General features: G+C 37.8%; 1 protein-coding gene across 1 annotated transcript in view; it reads left to right on the plus strand.

Moving 5' to 3' along the window:
• The first annotated feature begins 12,091 nt into the window (after window positions 1–12,091).
• LOC106880727 (ADP-ribosylation factor-like protein 15) overlaps window positions 12,092–20,000 on the plus strand; it is a 191,207-nt gene continuing 183,298 nt past the window's right edge. Inside the window, exon 1 of the mRNA XM_052971044.2 lies at window positions 12,092–13,174. Within this exon, the coding sequence (XP_052827004.1) occupies window positions 13,121–13,174 (54 nt within the window). The 5' untranslated portion in view covers window positions 12,092–13,120. The remainder of the gene's footprint in view (window positions 13,175–20,000) is intronic.

The raw sequence follows: 20,000 nt of genomic DNA on the forward strand, positions 1-20,000 counted from the left end.
ATCTTTTTACTATAGACCCAGGCTAACCAAAGCCTTGTGAGTGAATTTGTTTAGACAGAAAAATGAAAGAAGTCTATTGTATACATAAATACATATATATATATATATATATATATATATATATATATAAGAATTTAAGGATTGGAGAAAACGCATGTTATAAAATTCTTAAATATACTCAAATACCCAAAATTTCAAGGAGTTCCTGCCTTAAAAACAGGAACTAAACCACAGTTATTTTGTGTTCTTTGCTACATTGGTTTCTATTAATCCATTTATTCTATCAGAAGAATTTTTATTCATTAAGATAGAAGAAATACACATAATTATATATATATATATATATATATATATATATATATATATATATATATATATATATATATATATATATATATATATATGAATATATATATATGTATGTATATATATATTTATATATAGCAGGCTAGTCCGTTGCAGAGGTACCAGTTTGCAGGTACCAGTTTGCAGTTTGCAGGACTGGAGCAATATGAAATGAAGTATTTTGCTCAAGAACACAATACTCTGCCTTGTATGGGAATTGAACTCACAATCTGGCAATTGTGAGTGCAACACCTTAACCACTTGACCATGTGCCTTCACACACACACACATACGTGCATGATGGGATTCCACGCAGTGTCTGTCTTTCAAATTCGCTCATCAGCCTAGGGCCATAGTGAAAAGCATTTGCCAAAGGTGCTATATGATGGGATTGAACCTAAAAGTATGTGGTCGTAAAATGATCTTCTTAACCACACAGCCATGTCTGCTTACCAATCTGGCATAAGTTATGACTGTGTTGAAGGAATTACATCCTGAAAAATCATATAAATGACACACAAAAAAATATGTCTGTTATATTCACTTAATATTTATTTCTTGAGAAATGAATACGACAGTTTTTTTAACGCTTTTTTGTTTTTCAGCTGGCTAAATGGCTCTTCCACGAGGTAATTGCTATGACATCATCGTTATTGTCATCATCGTCACCACCACCGCCGCCGCCGCCACCGCCGCCGCCACCGCCACCACCACCACCACCGCCACCACTGCCGCCGCCGCCACCACCACCACCACCACTACTACCATCACCAGCACCAGCACCACCAGCACCACCACCACTTCCAGCAGCACTTCTTTCATCATCATCATCATTTTCACCACCAACATCAGCACCTGTATCAGCATCAGCACCACCAGCACCACCATCACCATGACCATCACCAACACCACCAACACAATGATGATGACCATGATGAATGATGATGACAATGACAATGATGACCACCACCACCACCACCACCACTACCACCATGGTGATGACAACGACCACCACTATGACTAAGTATCAAAATGCTGACATCATGACTATTGCTCAAGGCTCTAAGACATGACAAAGACATCAGGAAAACCAAGTTCCCCCAAACTGCAATGGTCTTCAGGCATGTCCCCAGTGAGGGTGACGTCACACACCTCACATCTTTGAACAGGGCCTTAGGCATAGATAGCTATGTGAGGCTGCTGGAGACTATATATATATATATATATATATATATATATATATATATATATATATATACATATATACACATATATATACACATACATGTATTTCTGTACATATATATATCATCATAATCATCATCATCATCATCATCATCATCATCATCATTTAACGTCTGCTTTCCATGCTAGCATGGGTTGAACGATTTGACTGGGGACTGGCAAACCAGATGGCTGCACCAGGCTCCAATCTGATCTGGCAGAGTTTCTACAGCTGGATGCCCTTCCTAACGTCAACCACCCCGAGAGTGTAGTGGGTGCTTTCATGTGCCACTGGCACAAGGGCCAGTCAGGCGGTACTGGCAACAGCCACGCTCAAATGGTGTTTTTTACTTGCCACCTGCACAGGAGTCAGTCCAATGTTTTGTTCACATGCCACTGGTACAAGTGCCAGTAAGGCGAAGCTGGAAACGATCGCACTCAAATGGTGCTTTTTATGTGCCACTGGCATGGAAACAAGACCACTGCTCTGGCAGTGATCCCTCTTGGATGGTGCTGCATCATCATCATCATCTTCATTTATCATCATCATCATCATCATCATCATCATCATCATCATCAGTTAATAGGATTGGATGGTTTGACAGGAATTGGCAAGTCAGAAGACTGCACAAAGCTCTACTGTCTACTTTGATATGGTTGCTATGGCCAGGTGCCCTTCCTAATGCCAACCACTTTACAAAGTGTACTGGGGAGTGCTTTTTACATGACACCAGCAGCAGTGAGGTCACTGAATAACTGACAAGGTGAGACATCTCAAATGAGGGTGTAGTAGTAGTAGTAGTAGTAGTAGTGAAGGAGGTGGCTTTGTGCCAAGTGATGAGAAGCTAGAATATGAACAGAGGGAGAGAAATAAATGTCTTGCTGTAAAGGAGAGATACATGGCTACGTCATTGAGAGAGTGAAAGAGGGGGAAGAGAGGTAGAGAGAGAGTGAGAGAGATGGGAGTAGAGTGGGGCAAGAGAGAGGAAGGGAGAGCGAGGAGAGAAAGAAGAGATGCACAGACATCTTAAAAGTAAATAGATACCCCTCATTATCCTGTTTTGCTTGTGTGGTTGCTACTCATTATTATAATGCTGAAACAATTTAAACGATGAAAAATGAACAGGTCATGTCTACTAAATACTAGATTAAGTATTTAAATGTATCAAATGACATTATTTTGTTACTAGAAATGAATTTTTAAAAAGTGATGGTATCTATTTACTTTGTGTATTTATGTACATATTTGCATCTCTGTGTGTGTGTGTGTGACAGAGAGTGAAAGGCAGATTGTTTGATGCCTGGGTGCAAACAGCTATGCTACATGGCAGTGAAACATGGGCCATGAATGCTGAGGACATGCGTAGGCTTGAAAGAAATGAAGCCAGTATGCTTCGCTGGATGTGCAATGTCAGTGTGCATGTATGACAGAATGTAAGCACCTTGAGAGAAAAGTTGGGCTTAAAAGGCATCAGATGTGGTGTGCAAGGTAGATAACTGTGAAAGGTGATGAGCTGGCAGAAATGTTAGCACGCCGGTCGAAATGCTTAGCAGTATTTCGTCTGGTGTTACATTCTGAGTTCAAATTCCGCCGAGGTCGACTTTGCCTTTCATTCTTTTGGGGTTGATAAATTAAGTACCAGTTACGCACTTGGGTTGATGTAATTGACTTAATCCCTTTGTCCTTGTTTGTCCCCTCTATGCTTAGCTCCTTGTGGACAATAAAGAAATAAGATAGATGACTGTGCTGGTATTGTCATATGATGTACATGGATGAGGACAGCTGTGTAAAGAAGTGCCAATCTCTAATTGTGGAGGGAACCTGTGGTAGAGGTAGACCCAGAAAGACATAGGACGAGGTGGTGAAGCATGATCTTTGAACTTTGGACCTCATAGAGGCAATGACTAGTGACTGAGACCTTTGGCGATATGTTGTGCTTCAGAAGATTCATCAAGCCAAATTTCACGATTTCATCGTAGTCATGGCTGATGCTGGTGTCATGTAACTGTCATTTAAAAAACACCTTTTGAGCATTGGGGCCCCATGGAGGCAAGGTAGCTGATGCTGGTGGCACATGAAAAGCTCCTTCTGAATGTTGGGCCTCACAGAGGCAATGATGAATGACCGAGATCTTGACATCATGTTGTGCTTGAGAAGAAAACTCATCAAGCCAAGTAAAGTCACAGTTGTGGCAGATACTGGTGTCATGCAAATGGTACCCATGTTGGTGGCACGTAAAAGCACCCATTACACTTTCAAAGTGGTTGACGTTGGGAAGGGCATTTTGCTGTAGAAATCATGTCAAATCATACTGGAGTCTGGTGCAGCCCTGCTCAAACCTTACAGCCCTGCTCAAACCATCCAACCCATGCTAGCATGGACAACGGATGTTAAATGATGATGATGATGATGATGATGACGATGGTATATATATATATGTTGGATCTTTCGCCTGGCATGCTAACGTTTCTGCCAGCTCGAATAATAATAATGATGATGACGACAGCGACAGTGACGACCCTTTCTACTATAGGCACAAGGCCTGAAATTTTGGGGGAAGGGTTAAGTCGATTACATCAACCCCAGTGCATAACTGGTACTTATTTTATTGACCCTGAAAGGATGAAAGGCGTAGTTGATTCTGGCGGCATTTGAACTCAGATTATAAAATTGGAAGAAATGCCACTAAGCACTTTTTCCAGCACAGTTATGATTCTGCCAGATTGCCACCGAATAATAATAATAATAATAATAATAATAATCATGATGATGATGATGACGATGATGATGATGATGCTGTAGACAAGGGAATAATGAGAAAGGATAGTAAAAGGGAGAAAGAGGTCATGATGCAGTTGGGTAGGTTGTAAGAGCACAGGACAGGTGTAGTGAATGGTGAGTGGGAGAGACATATGGTAGTGGAGGAGAGATCACTTGGTGGCTCAATAGCATGATCAATGTAAAATGTGGGTGGAGAAGATAGTGCTGAGCATGGAGGAAAGATAACAGGTGAAATGGTTCTGGGGTAGTGAGAGAGATAAGTGGTATCAGGGAAGATCTGGTGAAGCATCCAGCTTCGCTCACATTTGGTTTAAGCTGCAGCATATTGCAGTTAGAGAGAGAGAGAGAGAGAGAGAGATGATGGATGGCATGGATGTTTTGAGGAGGAAATTAGGTGAGAGGGCCTAGGTGTGCATAGGGATCCCAGGTGTGCTTCCAGAATCTCAGTTTCACCAAGACGGGCAGTTCGTGAGAACTGCATATCGTTTGTCCCCCTGGTCCTTTGTATTCTCTTCCATGAAGTTCAGTATATATGTGTGCGTGTGTGTGTGTGTGTGTATGTGTGTGTGTGTGTGTGTGTGTGCGTGTGCGTGTGTGTGTGTGTGTGTGTGTGTGTGTGCACATGTGCATAGAAATATGTAAAGAAGGAATATCCCTCTCTCTCTCTCTCTCTCGGAGAAGCACAAGCACATACACAGACATATACATACACGGCTGTAACTTCCGCCTACCAAATTCAATCACAAAGCTTTGGTCGGCCCGGGGCTAATGCAGAAGACACTTGCCCAAGGTGCCACATGGTGGGACTGAACCTGAAACCATGTAGCTGGGAAGCAAGCTTCCTAACCACACAGCCATGCCCGCGCCTACAATATATATATAATATCTTCAGAATTGTTTGCCCTAGTTTTTCTCTAATAACTGGAAAAAGAAACAAAGACAATGATGAGAGGGACATCAGAGCATACCTTCAGGGTACAGAAAGTGATTAGAAGATGAGTAAGACTAAATAATAAAGTTTCAAAATTATAGTGGTGGCCATGGGGGAGAATGATGGCTGACTAGAAATAGAGGTAGGTTGAATGTAATGGATGCTGATCGAGCAGAGCTTTTGACTCATTCCATCGAGTCAAACTGTTGAATACCTTCAGAGCATATGGTATCCCAAGCACCATTGTAGATGCTATTAACATTCTCTTCGAAGATACTTTCACTCAAGTTTTATTGTCTAATGCTGGTACATATTTATTGAGATCCTGACAGGAGTACTACATGGTGACACTCTTATGGCCTTGCTATATATATAATGGCTTTGGACTATTCACTGAATTGCAATATCAAATGCAGAAAAAGCAGGTTTCTAAATAATTCCTCCAAAAATCAGATGTGATTTTGCAACTATTGTTACTGTAACAGATTATGCAGATGATATAATTCTTACTTCAAATACTATCATGAAAGCTCAACAGTTTTTTAGAGCAGCAGTAGAATGCATATTGATATATAGATTTGAATGCTGTACACTTGCTTCAAAAGTAGGGTAAAGGGAACATATACAAGGAGGGCAAAGAACATTTCTTTGAAACAACAGTTATTGAACAGTGTATAATATTGAAAAATACCATTATTAACAGAAACCATCAAATGGTATAGACACAAAGATATGTATGTGTGTGTGTATACATATATTTTATCTTTATTTAGTTTAGTCATTAAACTGCAGCCATGCTGGGGTACTCACTGCCTTGAAGAAGTTTTAGTCAAGCTTATTGCCTCTGGTACTTATTTTTTTTTGTAAAAACTGGTACTTAGGCTATTGGTCTCTTTTGCTGAACTGCTAAGTTATGGAGATGTAAACGCACCAAAACCAGTTGTCCAAGCAGTGGTCACACACACACACACACACACACACACACACACACACACACACACACACACACACACACACACACAGAGGATGGGTTTCTTTTAGTTTCTTATTTCTTTATTGCCCACAAGGGGCTAAACATAGAGGGGACAAACAAGGACAGACAGAGGGATTAAGTCGATTACATCAACCCCAGGACGTAACTGGTACTTAATTTATCGACCCCGAAAGTATGAAAGGCAAAGTGGACCTCGGCGGAATTTGAACTCAGAACATAACAGCAGACGAAATACCGCTAAGCATGTCACCCGGCATGCTAACATTTCTGCTAGCTCGCTGCCTACCAAATCCACTTACAAGGCTTTGGTCAGCCTGAGGCTATTGTAGAAGTCATTTGCCCAAAGTGTCCCACTGGGACTGAATCTGGAATTGCGTGCCTAATTAAGTTACCTTTTTGAGTCACGCTGACTCATAAGGGCTGGTTTCCTGGTTTCCGTGGCATATAAATTCCCCACCTGGAGGAGACGCTAGTCCATCGCAGAGTTACTCATTCTTGCCAGCTGAGTGAACTGAAGCAACACGAAATGAAATTTTTTGCTCAAGAAAACAATGCGTTGCCTGGTTCAGGAATCGAAACCACAATGTTGCATTCATGAGTCCAACACCCTAACCACAAAGCCATATACCACCACAACCGTGTGCTTGGGAAGCAAACTTTTTACTACACAGCCATGCCTACACCTGCTATAATTTTGTGGTCAAAATAAATTAACTGAATTTAAAAAACCCAGACAATCTGGCCATGACCATTCAATCTTATCAGAATTTTTATCTTAGACTAAATTACCGTATATATCCTTTTCTTTTAAAAAATAGCTGGTAGAGTATGATTTGAGGGAGATTTGGTTACTATTTCTAGCTGGTTGAGCAACCATATGGGTTCATACATATTTTGAGTTAATAAAAAATAATGGAATGTCAGATAAAAGATTTATGGTAGTTTATTTTCCCAGTTCAGATTCCATTGAGGTTGATGTTTGTTTGATGTTTGTCTTGCATTCTTCCAGAACAGGTAAAAATAAATACCAGTTTTGCTAGTGGTAGGGATCAACTCTTATCACCTATACTACTCTACTCTTGATCATTTGTTGCATTGTGCCAAACATAAGAAATTGTTGTATTTCGGTCACTGATTCAGTTCTAATATGTCTTGATTAAAATGGGATTTAGAACCTGCTGTCAGAGAAGCTGACAAAAGATAAGTTTATCTTGATTTATGGATGAGATCAGTTGAATAATGGCCAGTATATTAATATTTATTCTCTGAAAAAAGAATATACAATAACAGGATACAGAATGCAAATTTCATCTAAAAATACAAAACAGCCCTTAATAGCTACCGGCATTATTCTTTTAACGTTGATTTTTATTAAAAAAAAAATCAACATAAAAGGCAAAATTATTTTGTAGAATAATATAAATGTGATTTCAAAATATTGATTTCTTTTGATTAAGCACAATAGTAATTTTTACTTAGTGTATTGAACTGACCGGAATGTACTACAATGTTTATTTTATATACTTCAGGATGATAAAAAGCAAGGTTTATAGCAATTTAAGTTATCTGGGCTATGAACTTCATCTTTCATGTTTGATAAAACTACATTTCAGTTGGTCAGATCTACATACATTTTCTGGTTTCTTATTCCTACAATGTTTTTTTGGTATTTCTTAATTTTTAATCATTCTTTTAGGTAAAGCTGATCCTGGTAGAATTTGAAAGAACAGTGATGAGATTAAATACTATAAAGCCTTTAGCACTGCACTCCTCCATAGGAAATGCTTGATTAATTGCCAACCACTCCATACGAAAGTAACAATACATTTGAATATCATCATCATCATCATCATTCTTTCACATCCATCTTCCATGCTGGTATGGGTCAGATGGTTTGATGGAAGCTATTGAGCTAGAGGTCTGCACCCAAGCTGTAGTGTCTGCTTTGGCTTGGTTTCTGCTGCTGGATGCCCTTCTTAATGCCGACCAATTTACGGAGTGTACTGGGTGCCTTTTACAGAGTGTACATGGCACCAGTAGCAGTGAGGTCACCAAGTTTGGTCACTTGTGAGACAAGACCCCCACCTCAGCTGAGGTGTGGGGAGTAGTATTGAGGGAGGTGGCTTTGTTTCAGGTGATGAGGTAAGATAGAGGGATAAAAACAGGTGATTTTCTGTAGAGGGGATACATAGTTACCCCAGTTTAAAAAGGAGAGAGAGAGAGAGAGAGAGAGAGAGAGAGAGAGAGAGAGAGAGAGAGAGAGAAAAGATGGTAACAAAAATGTATTGGGGCACACCTTCGAATTACAGGGTGGGATATACAAGTGAAGTGGTACAGAGGATTGGATAGGATAAGTGGGTGGCTAAGTTCACAGGAGTGCGAAAGAAAAGTAGGAAATGGTGGGGAAGTTAATTTTCTAATAACCAATTTATTGTTTGCTTATTATTTTTTAACCGAATCACATTCAATACTGTAGATGAACAAATTGAACTCCAAAAATAAGCTTTTGACTCAGTGATTAAATTTCATAAAAACTAAGTATGTAGAAAAAAAAAAAAGACTGCCTACATTGAAATCAATTATGGAAACAATTATTCTTGTGAACATAAACGGTTAAATATTCTACATATGTAGAATAATAAAGTTCTTGGTGTGTTTAATAGAATAAAGTTATTTTTAATAGCTAATAATTTTATTCTGAAAATTGATTTTAATAAAGTATATACTTTCCCTCTGCCACCCAACAGTAAAATATCATCTCACGCCCACTAGGGGAAACCCAGCTTAAAGACCCCTGCGTTAGTCCAATTTTCAACTGTTTCTGCCAAATTTTTACCTCAAGGAAAAACAAATTATTGATTTCTTGCGTTGCCACAATGTTCAGTGTGTGGCCAGGATTTTAACAAAAATAAATTCTTGATTATAAAAATGGATTCTCCAGTAACTGTCTTATTTGTAAAAAAACACAAGGATGCAGGCATGGTTATGTGGTTAAAAAGTTTTCTTACCAACCATTTGGTTTCTGGTTCAGTCCCATTACATGGCACCTTAGGCAAGTGTTTTCTACCAAAGCCTTGTGGGTAGATTTGGTAGGCAGAAACTGAAAGCATTTTATATTATATTCTTTCATTTGTTTCATTCATTAGACTGTGGCCATGCTGGAGCACTACCTTTAGTTGAACAAATTGACCCCAGTACTTATTCGTTGTAAGCCTAGTACTTATTCTATTGATTACTTTTGTCGAAGCGCTAAGTTATGGGGATATAAACACACCAACATCGGTTGTCAAGCGTTGGTAGTGGGACAAACACAGACACACAAACACACACACACATATATATATGACAAGTTTCTTTCAGTTTCTGTCTACCAAATCCACTCACAAAGCTAAGGCTGTAGCAGAAGATACTTGTCCAAGGTGCCATGCAGTGAGACTGAATCCAGAATGATGTGGTTGGGAAGCAAGCTTTTTAACATACAGCCACACCAACACCTATATATATATATATATATATATATATACGTGTGCGTGCACACGCACACACATACATACACTTGTATGTATGTGTGTTTGTGTCTCCTTGTCTTGACTTCACACAACAATAGTAAATGAGCATCACCTTCTTGCAAATACTCTCTCTCTCTTTTACTCTTTTACTTATTTCAGTTATTTGACTGTGGCCATGCTGGAGCACCGCCTTTAGTTGAGCAAATCGACCCCAGGACTTATTCTTTGTAAGCCTAGTACTTATTTTATCGGTCTCTTTTGCTGAACCGCTAAGTTACGGGGACGTAAACACACCAACATCGGTTGTCAAGCGATGTTGGGGGACAAACACAGACACACAAACATACACACACACACACACACACACACACATATATACGACGGGCTTCTTTCAGTTTCCGCCTACCAAATCCACTCACAAGGCTTTGGTCGGCCCGAGGCTATAGTAAAAGACACTTACCCAAGGTGCCACGCAGTGGGACTGAACCCGGAACCATGTGGTTCGTAAGCAAGCTATTTACCACACAGCCACTCCTAAGCCTATATATGTTATAATTTGTTTCTAATCTTCTGAGAAAATGTATCTGGCCATAGGAAAATATCACCATCCTTGGAAGCAGGTGAGGGTTGGTGACAGGACAGGTATTTGTAGAAAATCTGCCTCAACAAATTCCGTCTGTTCCATGCTATCACAGAAATTACTATGATGATGATGATGATGATGATGATGATGACTATGATGACGACAACAACAATGATGATGGTGGAATTTATATGATGTTAAATAATAATTATATTTATATGGAGCCAGTCATGGAGATGGAAATGGAGTGGAATAACCTTCCTTTATTAATATGTGTGTATCAGCTCCTGAAAGCTGTTTCCAGTGGCACTTGAATTAAAAATTCAACTAAATATTGACCAGAGTCCACTACCTTCCTATTTCTACCATCCCACCACCCTGAAGGACGATGATGAAATATTAATTGTTCTCCAGTAAAAGCACAAAAAAACCCTCAAAAAAACTGCTAGTATTGAAGGAAGAAATTTTTGTCATAAATGGACATTCATTGATTGGTTTTTTTATAAAACTGTGACATCAATGTACAAGAGGAAATGTTTGAGGGAAAGAAAAGAGGAAAAAGTTGGGGCTGGCTTCTAAAAAAAAAATTTCTTCTTTTTCTGGAACCAGTGAAGGGAAAGCTGAGGGGGAATGCACAGGGGAACAGCGTTCATCTGCTTTTCATCTCACAGGGAGGGAATTTATAGCATCTAACCCCGTCCCCAACTTCTTCCCACTCTCAGACACCCAGGCAGCCGACTACCCCCTAGTTCCCCCAAAACGTATCTCTATCAAAGTCTTGGAACCCTTCTGCGTCTCTAACATAATAGGTGGGCTCCACCAGGAGCTAATCATTAGGTGGATTGACTCCTGGAATGTCAGAAACACCCAACTTTATTCGCACAATAGCAACGAAACACAAGATTCTTAGTGGGAGTGAAAGCAGAAAGATGTGACATTTACGTCTTCTCCCTCTGGACATAGTGATGTAAATGATCTCAGTTATATTATTGATACACGTTTTATTGATCCTTTCTTGAGAGATATGCATTTGACATGACATTGAACTCAGAACAGCGATGCACTGAACTTTGAATAGTAGATATAAAAATATTTGTTCTAGCCCTCTAGTAACTCTACTATATTAAAACCAACAAAAACAAATGAGTTTATCTTATCATTTTTATTCATTTTATTTTTGTGTTGCTTTTACTGGTCGCCGTTCAAATAAATAATTTAACATAGACTGGTAAAAGATAATTTCCTGTCAGCACTGAATATAGATATCATATTTTGGGATCAAACATGCCAACATCTCATTAAAATTATATAGATAAATAGATAGGTATCAAAACTGCTTTTCCCCCTTTCGTCTATGGAATTAATATTTTCTGATATCTCACAGATCACATACACTTCTCTCTTCTGCTTTTTTTTTGTAGCCTACATGAAAATGACTATCTTTAGGAAATTCTAGCGCTGTATATATTCCATTCCTCAGTTACCAATAAGCTCTGGCTGTAATGACCGACTGCAGAAAAGGGAGCGAGAAAATTAAGAGTTGCGAAGAGTCGGGTAGCTTAGCTATGTCCCCCACCCCAGCACTCACCAAAATAACGGGGAAAAATGAGGAGTCGTAGCGGGAAGCCAGGAATCGAATGGGTATAGATAGCGGGTGGGGGTTTATTAAGCAGGGTAGGGAGAGACCCTTATGTTAATAGTAGTTTTCGAAGAATACGGCAGCAAAATCGAGTGCATTGAATGATGGTGGTAGCGGAATATCAAATAGAAAGCTTCGTATTTCTATAACAATCTCTGCTACATCCCACCGACCATCTATATTACTCAGCGACACCAACATCCCCTTTACTCTCTCCCTCATATTTACCACACCCTTACTCGTTCTCTTCTGCTTATGAAACTAGTACAGACCAGGACGACGCACTGCTAGTAAGCCTTTAGCGACAGCAGAACAGTGCTACCGGCACCGAATCTAGGTGTATTATAATTCTCAGCAGTAAAAGCTTGCCGTAGAAGAAAGAAAGAACGAACGATTTTGATAGAGAGAAAAAGAAAGAAAGGAAGAAAAGCGAACGAAAGAACATAATTGAAAAAAAAAAAAAAGAAAAAGAAAAAATTCATTTATATGCAAATCGAAGAAAAAGAAAGGGAGCAAAAAAGATAATCAAAAATATTTCATGGAAGAACAATTTTCATTTATTTATTTTTAATTTCAATGTAAAAATAACATAAACAAAGGCAGAGGAAGAAATATATATAATATTTGGCGTTGTTAAATTGTTTATTATTTTTTGTTAGATTTTATTAAATTTCTCTGGTGATGATGATGAGGTATTTCAGATGAAAATTAAGCATTGTTTGTTGGAGTAACAACTCCCGGCGGGCTGATGAATTAAAAAAAACTGGTTGCTGAGGCCAGCAGACGCCAACATCAACTGCACTATCATCATCATTATTATTACTACAAGAATCTCTCTCAGTCTAGCAACAGTTGTTGTGTGTATCAACGACATACTATAACATAATATAATATAACATAACAACAACATTTACCAACGAAAAATCTCACGTTCGCTCGTTGTTCGGAGCAGATGAAAAGAAACTCTGCGGTCTTTACTCACTAAATTTCAATTTATCGGAGGATAACTTACAATACCGTTTCCCCCACAACCAATTCTTATCGCTTCTTTTACTTCGTGGACTTATTTCTGCAAGAATTTTTCCTTAAAAAAAAAAAGGAAAACAAAATATCATGTGCGCGAATTTTGGTTTATACTGCGCTCTGATTCGACTGGGCCTCTACTCCGTAAGTCCAATTAATTTATTCATTATTGTTATTATTATTAATATTATTATTACTTAACTATTGTAATTACTATGCTTGCTGTTGTTTTTATTTCTTCCGTCTTCTTTCATTCATTTGTAATAACTGAACAATTTGAACAACGTACAAACTATAATAATTATCCCACGCCGAACATAGCCTTGCCTTTATATATACATATGTATATATATGTGTATGTATGTATATCGCTATCATAATCATCAGCAACACCCTGACCGATTATTGCTTTTGTTTATTAAAACTAAAAGAAAAGAAAGAATGTTGACCTGTTTTTATTGCAGAATAAGCTTTTACTTATCGGTAGACCACCCTCGATTTCTGTTGTTCGCTCGTTCTCTTCTTGTGTGAAAACTTTTCATTTGTATTTATTAGTAACGAAAGTAATGCAGGTTGTGTATGTTTGTGCGCGATGGAAACCCCGACTCCTCCACCCCCGCTTATCAACTGAATATCAAATCCGGAATTAACTATCACTATATAGTTTGTGTACACACACACATACGCACATACACACACACACACGCACAGACACACACGTGTTTATATATGATGTATGTATGAGTGTGTTTATGCATAATGTATATGTGTTTATTATATATGATGTATGTATGTGTTTACGTATATTGCATGCGCGTGTGTGGTTATATACGACGTATGTATGTGTTTATATATATATATTGTTTATATACGATGTGTGTGTTTATATACGATGTGTGTGTTTATATATGATGTGTGTGTGTTCATATACGATGTGTGTGCTTATATATGATGTATGTCTATATATGATGTATGTATGTTTACGTATATATGTATGTGTTTATATCCGATGTATGTATGTGTGTTTATATATGATATATGTATGTGTTATATATACGATGTATGTGTTTATATATGATGTATATTTGTTTATATATATTACATACGAGTGTGTTTATATATGATGTATGTGTGTGTTTCTCTATGCTTTAGATTAGATAAGTTGCTAAATAATATTTGGTAATTGATATATCAAAATATCACACCGATGAAACGGAATGGAAAGTAATGCAAAAAAGAAAAAAGAAAGAAAAATAAACCGATAAAAAAAGACAAAACAACAAACAACGAGATCGTCTACGGGAAGCACTCCTTGATCTACTGGATATTCCTGTTGGAAAGTGTTGGGAAAAATAATCATTGATTTGTTTGCTGTATACTTCGTGTGTTTTCTTCTAGTTAAACTTTCACCTCCGTGTATTTTTGTTTATTTCTCTGTATTATTTCAGGACTTCAATTTTGTATTATAATACTTTATATAACCTCGTCTGAATAATAATTTCTCCAACATGATACATACATGTTTTCCATTTACAAATAATAGCAACTTTTCATTCAAACAGTTGTCTTTTTATTTCTTTTTTTTTTACTGGACACAAAGCAGTTTTTCTCTCTTGAGTAAGAGGAATAAATTAATTGAAAAGATCCCAGTCATCTCTGACACTTTTTATTTCTTTGTATCGGGTTTGGGAGAACAAAAACGAAGTTTACTTCTGCATGATTTAAAATCAAAATCTGTGAGGTATTGAATTTTTCTATATTGTTAGCAATCACTAACCAACTCTTATAATTAAAAACGACAAGGCAGACACAAAGTCCTAGCCCTTTTTCTCTTATTGTTATCATGATATAATCGATCGATCGGGTTTTCCAGTATTTTATCGTTTAACTTTATTGATCCCTGCAGGGTTTTATTTCAGAACAAAGAAAAGCGTGTTTTAGGTACTCGATGCATCATGTTTGGGTCATCCAAGGCTTTGAATGAAAATAACTTGGATGCGTTGTTGTAAAACAATGCTGCACCTCTTCTAAAACAGGAATGCTGATACTCTTCGAGTAGCTATAAACGAGGTTGATTCGTGATATCACGCTAAATATTATTTCATACTTGTTATTTTAGGGGACACTAGTTTCTCTTTCTACGTATTACTATATAGTTTTCAGGGGTCTTTGAACTAACTTAGAAACAAAAGTTGTTGTTATGTGATTGTTTTTCTTTCTTTTTGTTTTGTTTTAATTAGTTATTTACTCTTTTCATTCACTTGAACTCTGTTGATTCATGGGATTAGATTTATCATTGCTGGGGGTGGAGAAGATAGAATATCAGAATAGATGCTAACTTCAGTGTGTTGAAGAAAACCTGAGTCATTGACTCAGTTCATTTATGTAATTAATTTACGACGGTTGGTGGGGCAACAGTAAAGGTGGTGGTGGTGGTGGAAGAGAAGGGTATCGTACAATTAGTCAAAGCACTGTAAAAACACTCGAAAAAAGATCTATTCGTTTGAAGAATCCAGAGGGGCATTGATTTAATTAGTAAATGTTATATATTAGTAGTAGGGTAGTCAGGTATTTAAGTGTTCCATTATTCCCCATCTGGCGCCTCCTCAAGCCGGATGCTGACTTACCTTCATTTTTGATGTTGGAAACTGGTATAAGTACACTTAAGATAATTAGTCAGTATTTAATGGTGTAATAACCATTAAGAGCCATTGATTGCGAAGATGTCTGATCTAGTTGTACCTAAACCTTGATTTATCTGACCAGAATAATATTGTTCTGATGATAGCCACACCATTTCATTAGATGATCTACTTTTTTTTATTTATTTATTTATTTTTTTGTCTTATAACAATTAATGAAAAATTACTTGACATGAAAAGAAATACAATAACTCTGATCAATAATTTGAGCTGCTGAAGTTCATATCCTGCCTTGGCATTGCCCTGTGTCTATGACCAGGACACTTTTAACATGCAATTGGCCCAGTCCACCTGGCTGTAAATAAGCTAGGAAGAATTCACTGCTCTAAGCAGTATAGCCATAACAACTGGTTCTTTAACTGTTCGTCATTCAGACTACTCTTATCAAATGTAAAGCTTATTCATTCACATTGTTTTGAATTGATCATGTGTTATTTCATAGCTTTGAAATTTCAATGATGTAATGGTTTATTCTTAGAATGGCATAGTAGGGTAAGTGTGACAGGTTAGATCTGGCTGGTTTAAACATAAAACAAGTAAAGTATTTCAGCTGGATATGGCTGGTTTAAATGCTAAAGGGTTAATTTGCAGTGTTAGGTTTAACTCCTCCTGTCGGCCAGAAGAAAGTAATAGGAAGTTAATCCAGTCTAATCTGTAGAATTACCATATAAGGTATCAGTTCTCCAATAGTGCCCAATCACCAACAGAGTTGTACGACTCTCTAATGATGATGATAAATCCATAGACATCCAAGCTTAGCTGGATCTACTTTTAATTAAAGTTAAGGTCCTTTTTTTATTATCTCATTTATACACCTCATTCAGTCTGGTTGGAAATGATTCATTAACATTTTATTATTACTTCATCTCAGATATTGAAACAAGTCTGGGTAACAGGGAGGACCCCCCCCCCCCCCGAAAAGAAGAAAAGTCAAATTCATTTCACACCTTTTCATCCTTACAAAACAATATATTATGTGGTTGTGTGGTAAGAAGCTTGCTTCCCAACCACATGGTTCCAGGTTCAGTCCCACTGTGTAGCACTTTAGGCTACTACAGCCTCAGGCTGATTTGGTAGGCTGAAACTGAAAGAAGCCTGTTGTTTATATATATACATGTGTGTGTGTGTGTATGTGTGTGTGTCCTACCACTGCTTGACAACTGGTGTTGGTGTGTTTGTCTCTGTAACTTAGCGGTTTAGTAAAAGAGACTGACAGAATAAGTACCAGGTTTAAAAAAAGAAAAAAGAAAAGTACTGGGGTCAATTCATTTGACTAAAATTCTTCAAGGTGGTGCCCCAGCATGGCCACAGTCCAACGACTGAGACAAGTTAAAAAAAAAAATGTTGAAATTCTAGTCATACAGTTGTATGTGTCTTGTAGTATAAACAAAAACTGAAAAAAAAAGACATGCTTTTGACACACAAAACATTAGCTGCTGAAATTTGAGTGTATGTTACCAAGACTTCTATAATTTGAATATATATTAACAGGATTAATGTACATCCATATAACTACTTACAGAAAGCTGCCAATGGCTTAATCGATAGCATACTTGACAAATTAGGAGAAAGACTGGTGTTTGCTATTCTATAGACAGCATCGTGCTGGGTCAATGATCAAATCATTTAGCAGCCCTCAACAGTTCAGCTTCACTTAGCTGGAAGTAAGCATCACAGCATGGTTGTAGTTCAGTGCTGAAAGAAGTAGTAATAGCATTACAGAAATAAATGTTTTATCAGCTGGCAATAGGGAGTTCAAAATCTTAGGCGAATGTGGCCTGAAGAGGTGTTGGATTGTAATTGTCTTACCTTAATATCTAATACTATGGGCACAAGCATGGCTGTGTGGTTAAGAAGCATGCTTTGTAACCTTGTGCTTTAGGGTTCAATCCCACTGTATGGTACTTTAGGCAAGTGTTTTCTGTTATAACCTCAGGCCGATGAAAGCCTTTTGAGTGGATTCAGCTGGTGGATCCACTCAATATATATCTATATATATGTATATGTATACGTGCGTGAGTCATCAAATAGAGTCATCTCTCTATGGAGAACTTGTGAATGGAAGGAGACTCCGGCAGAAACCAAGGCTGCGATTTAAGGACTGTGTCAAGTCCTCATTAAAGGCCTGTGATATGCAGGACACTGACTGGCAGAACAATGCCTGTCATCACCACAGATGGAGGAGGCAGGTTAAGGATGGGATCGACACTTTTGAGAGAACACGTATTCAGCATGAAGAACTTAAATGAGCTGCGCGAAAGTGCACGGCTCATATAGTGAATGGGGAAAGCTTGGTCTGCAATGTTTGCAGTCGTGTATGCTTGTCAAGAGCAGGGCTCATTAGCCACCAATGGAGCCACAAATGCAAAATATAAGTTAGTCCTAGAGCGCACAATGTTCCTGAAGGTCGGCAATGGTCTTCCTCGGTCACGAGTGGATGGCCATCATCATGTATGCATGTATGTATGTATGTATGTATTTGTCTGTCTGACTGTCTCTCTATCTTTTTCATCAGTATGTCTGTCTGTCTCTCTCTCTCTCTTTGTCTGTCTGTCTGTCTGTCTGTCTGTCTGTCTGTCTGTCTGTCTGTCTATCTGACTATCTATCTATCTATCTATCTATCTGTCTGTCTGTCTATTTATCTTTCTATGTATTTATCTATCTGTCTGTCTATCTATCTGTCTATGTCTGTCTATTTATCTGTATCTATCTATCTATCTATTTATCTGTCTGTCTATTTATCTATTTATCTGTCTGTCTATTTATCTATCTATCTGTCTGTCTATTTATCTATCTGTCTGTCTGTCTATCTATCTATCATCTTTCTATATATGTATCTAATAGCTGATATAAATGTTTGTTGGCTGGTTAGTTAGTTGGTGCTTTCTTCAATCATGCTTTACATCATATATAGAGAGGGGAGAGAGAGTATAAAAGAGAGAGAGAGAGAGAGAGAGAGAGAGAAAGAGTTAACAAGAGTTGCAGGAGGAGTGTCTCATAACTTTCTGAAAATACACATATTTTTATAAAATTTTTCAGTGATGAATTTTCAGTGGAGTAGATTGTGATGATGTTGATAAAATTTAGAAAAATAACAAGATATTTTCATTGCAAATATACAAATGAGAATTTTGTTTTGTTTAATTTTATTTTAAGATAATAAATATTTTTGTTCTCAAAATTAGTGTTCTTTTCATCATTTTGTATAAACACCAAGGAATATGATAAAAGTTAAATTATAATTATTGCAAAAATATACTTCCAAAGTTACCTGTCATTCACTGGATAACACAAATGTGCGTATGTATGTATATATGTGTGTATATGTGTGTGTGTGTTTGTGTATATTTAGATATATGTATACACACACATATGTGTATATACATGTATGTATATATGTCTAGGTGCAGGAGTGGCTGTGTAGTAAGAAGCTTGCTTCCCTGTTACATGGATCAGGTTGGTTCAGTCCTACTGTGTGGCACCTTGGGCAAGTGTCTCTTCTACTATAGCCCTGAGCTGACCAAAGCCTTGTGAGTGGATTTGGTAGATGGAAACTGAAAGAATCCCATTGTATATATGTATATGTATGTATTTGTGTGTCTGATTTTGTTCCCCCGCGGTCACTTGACAACCGATGTGGGTGTATTTACTTCCCTCTAACTTAACGGTTTAGTAAAAGGGACTGATAGAATAAGCACTAGGCTTACAAGGAATAAGTCCTGGGGTTGATTTGTTTGACTAAAGGCAGCACTCCAGCATGGCCGCAGTCAAATCACTGAAATGAGTAAAAATAAAAAGAATATGTACACACACATACACATACATACATACGCAGTCATGCACAAACACACACACACATATATATATATCATTTTATTCTTTTACTTGTTTCAGTCATTTGACTGCAGCCATGCTGGAGCACCATCTTTTTAATCGAACATATTGACCCCTGGAATTATTCTTTGTAAGCCTGGTACTTATATTGGTCTCTTTTGCCGAACAGCTAAGATACAGGAACGTAAACACACCAAGATGGGCTGTCAAGCGATGGTTGGGAGATAAACACAGACACAAACATATATCATCATCATCGTTTTACGTCCGCTTTCCATGCTGGCATGGGTTGGATGGTTTGACTGAGGACTGGTGAGCCAGAGGCTGCACCAGGCTCCAATCTGATTTGGCAGAGTTTCTACAGCTGGGTGCCCTTCCTAACGCTAACCACTCTGAGAGTGTAGTGAGTACTTTTACGTGCCACGAGCATGAGG

The sequence above is a fragment of the Octopus bimaculoides genome, chromosome 10, assembly GCF_046866305.1.
Source record: "Octopus bimaculoides isolate indiv1 chromosome 10, ASM4686630v1, whole genome shotgun sequence".
NCBI classification, from domain to species: domain Eukaryota; kingdom Metazoa; phylum Mollusca; class Cephalopoda; order Octopoda; family Octopodidae; genus Octopus; species Octopus bimaculoides.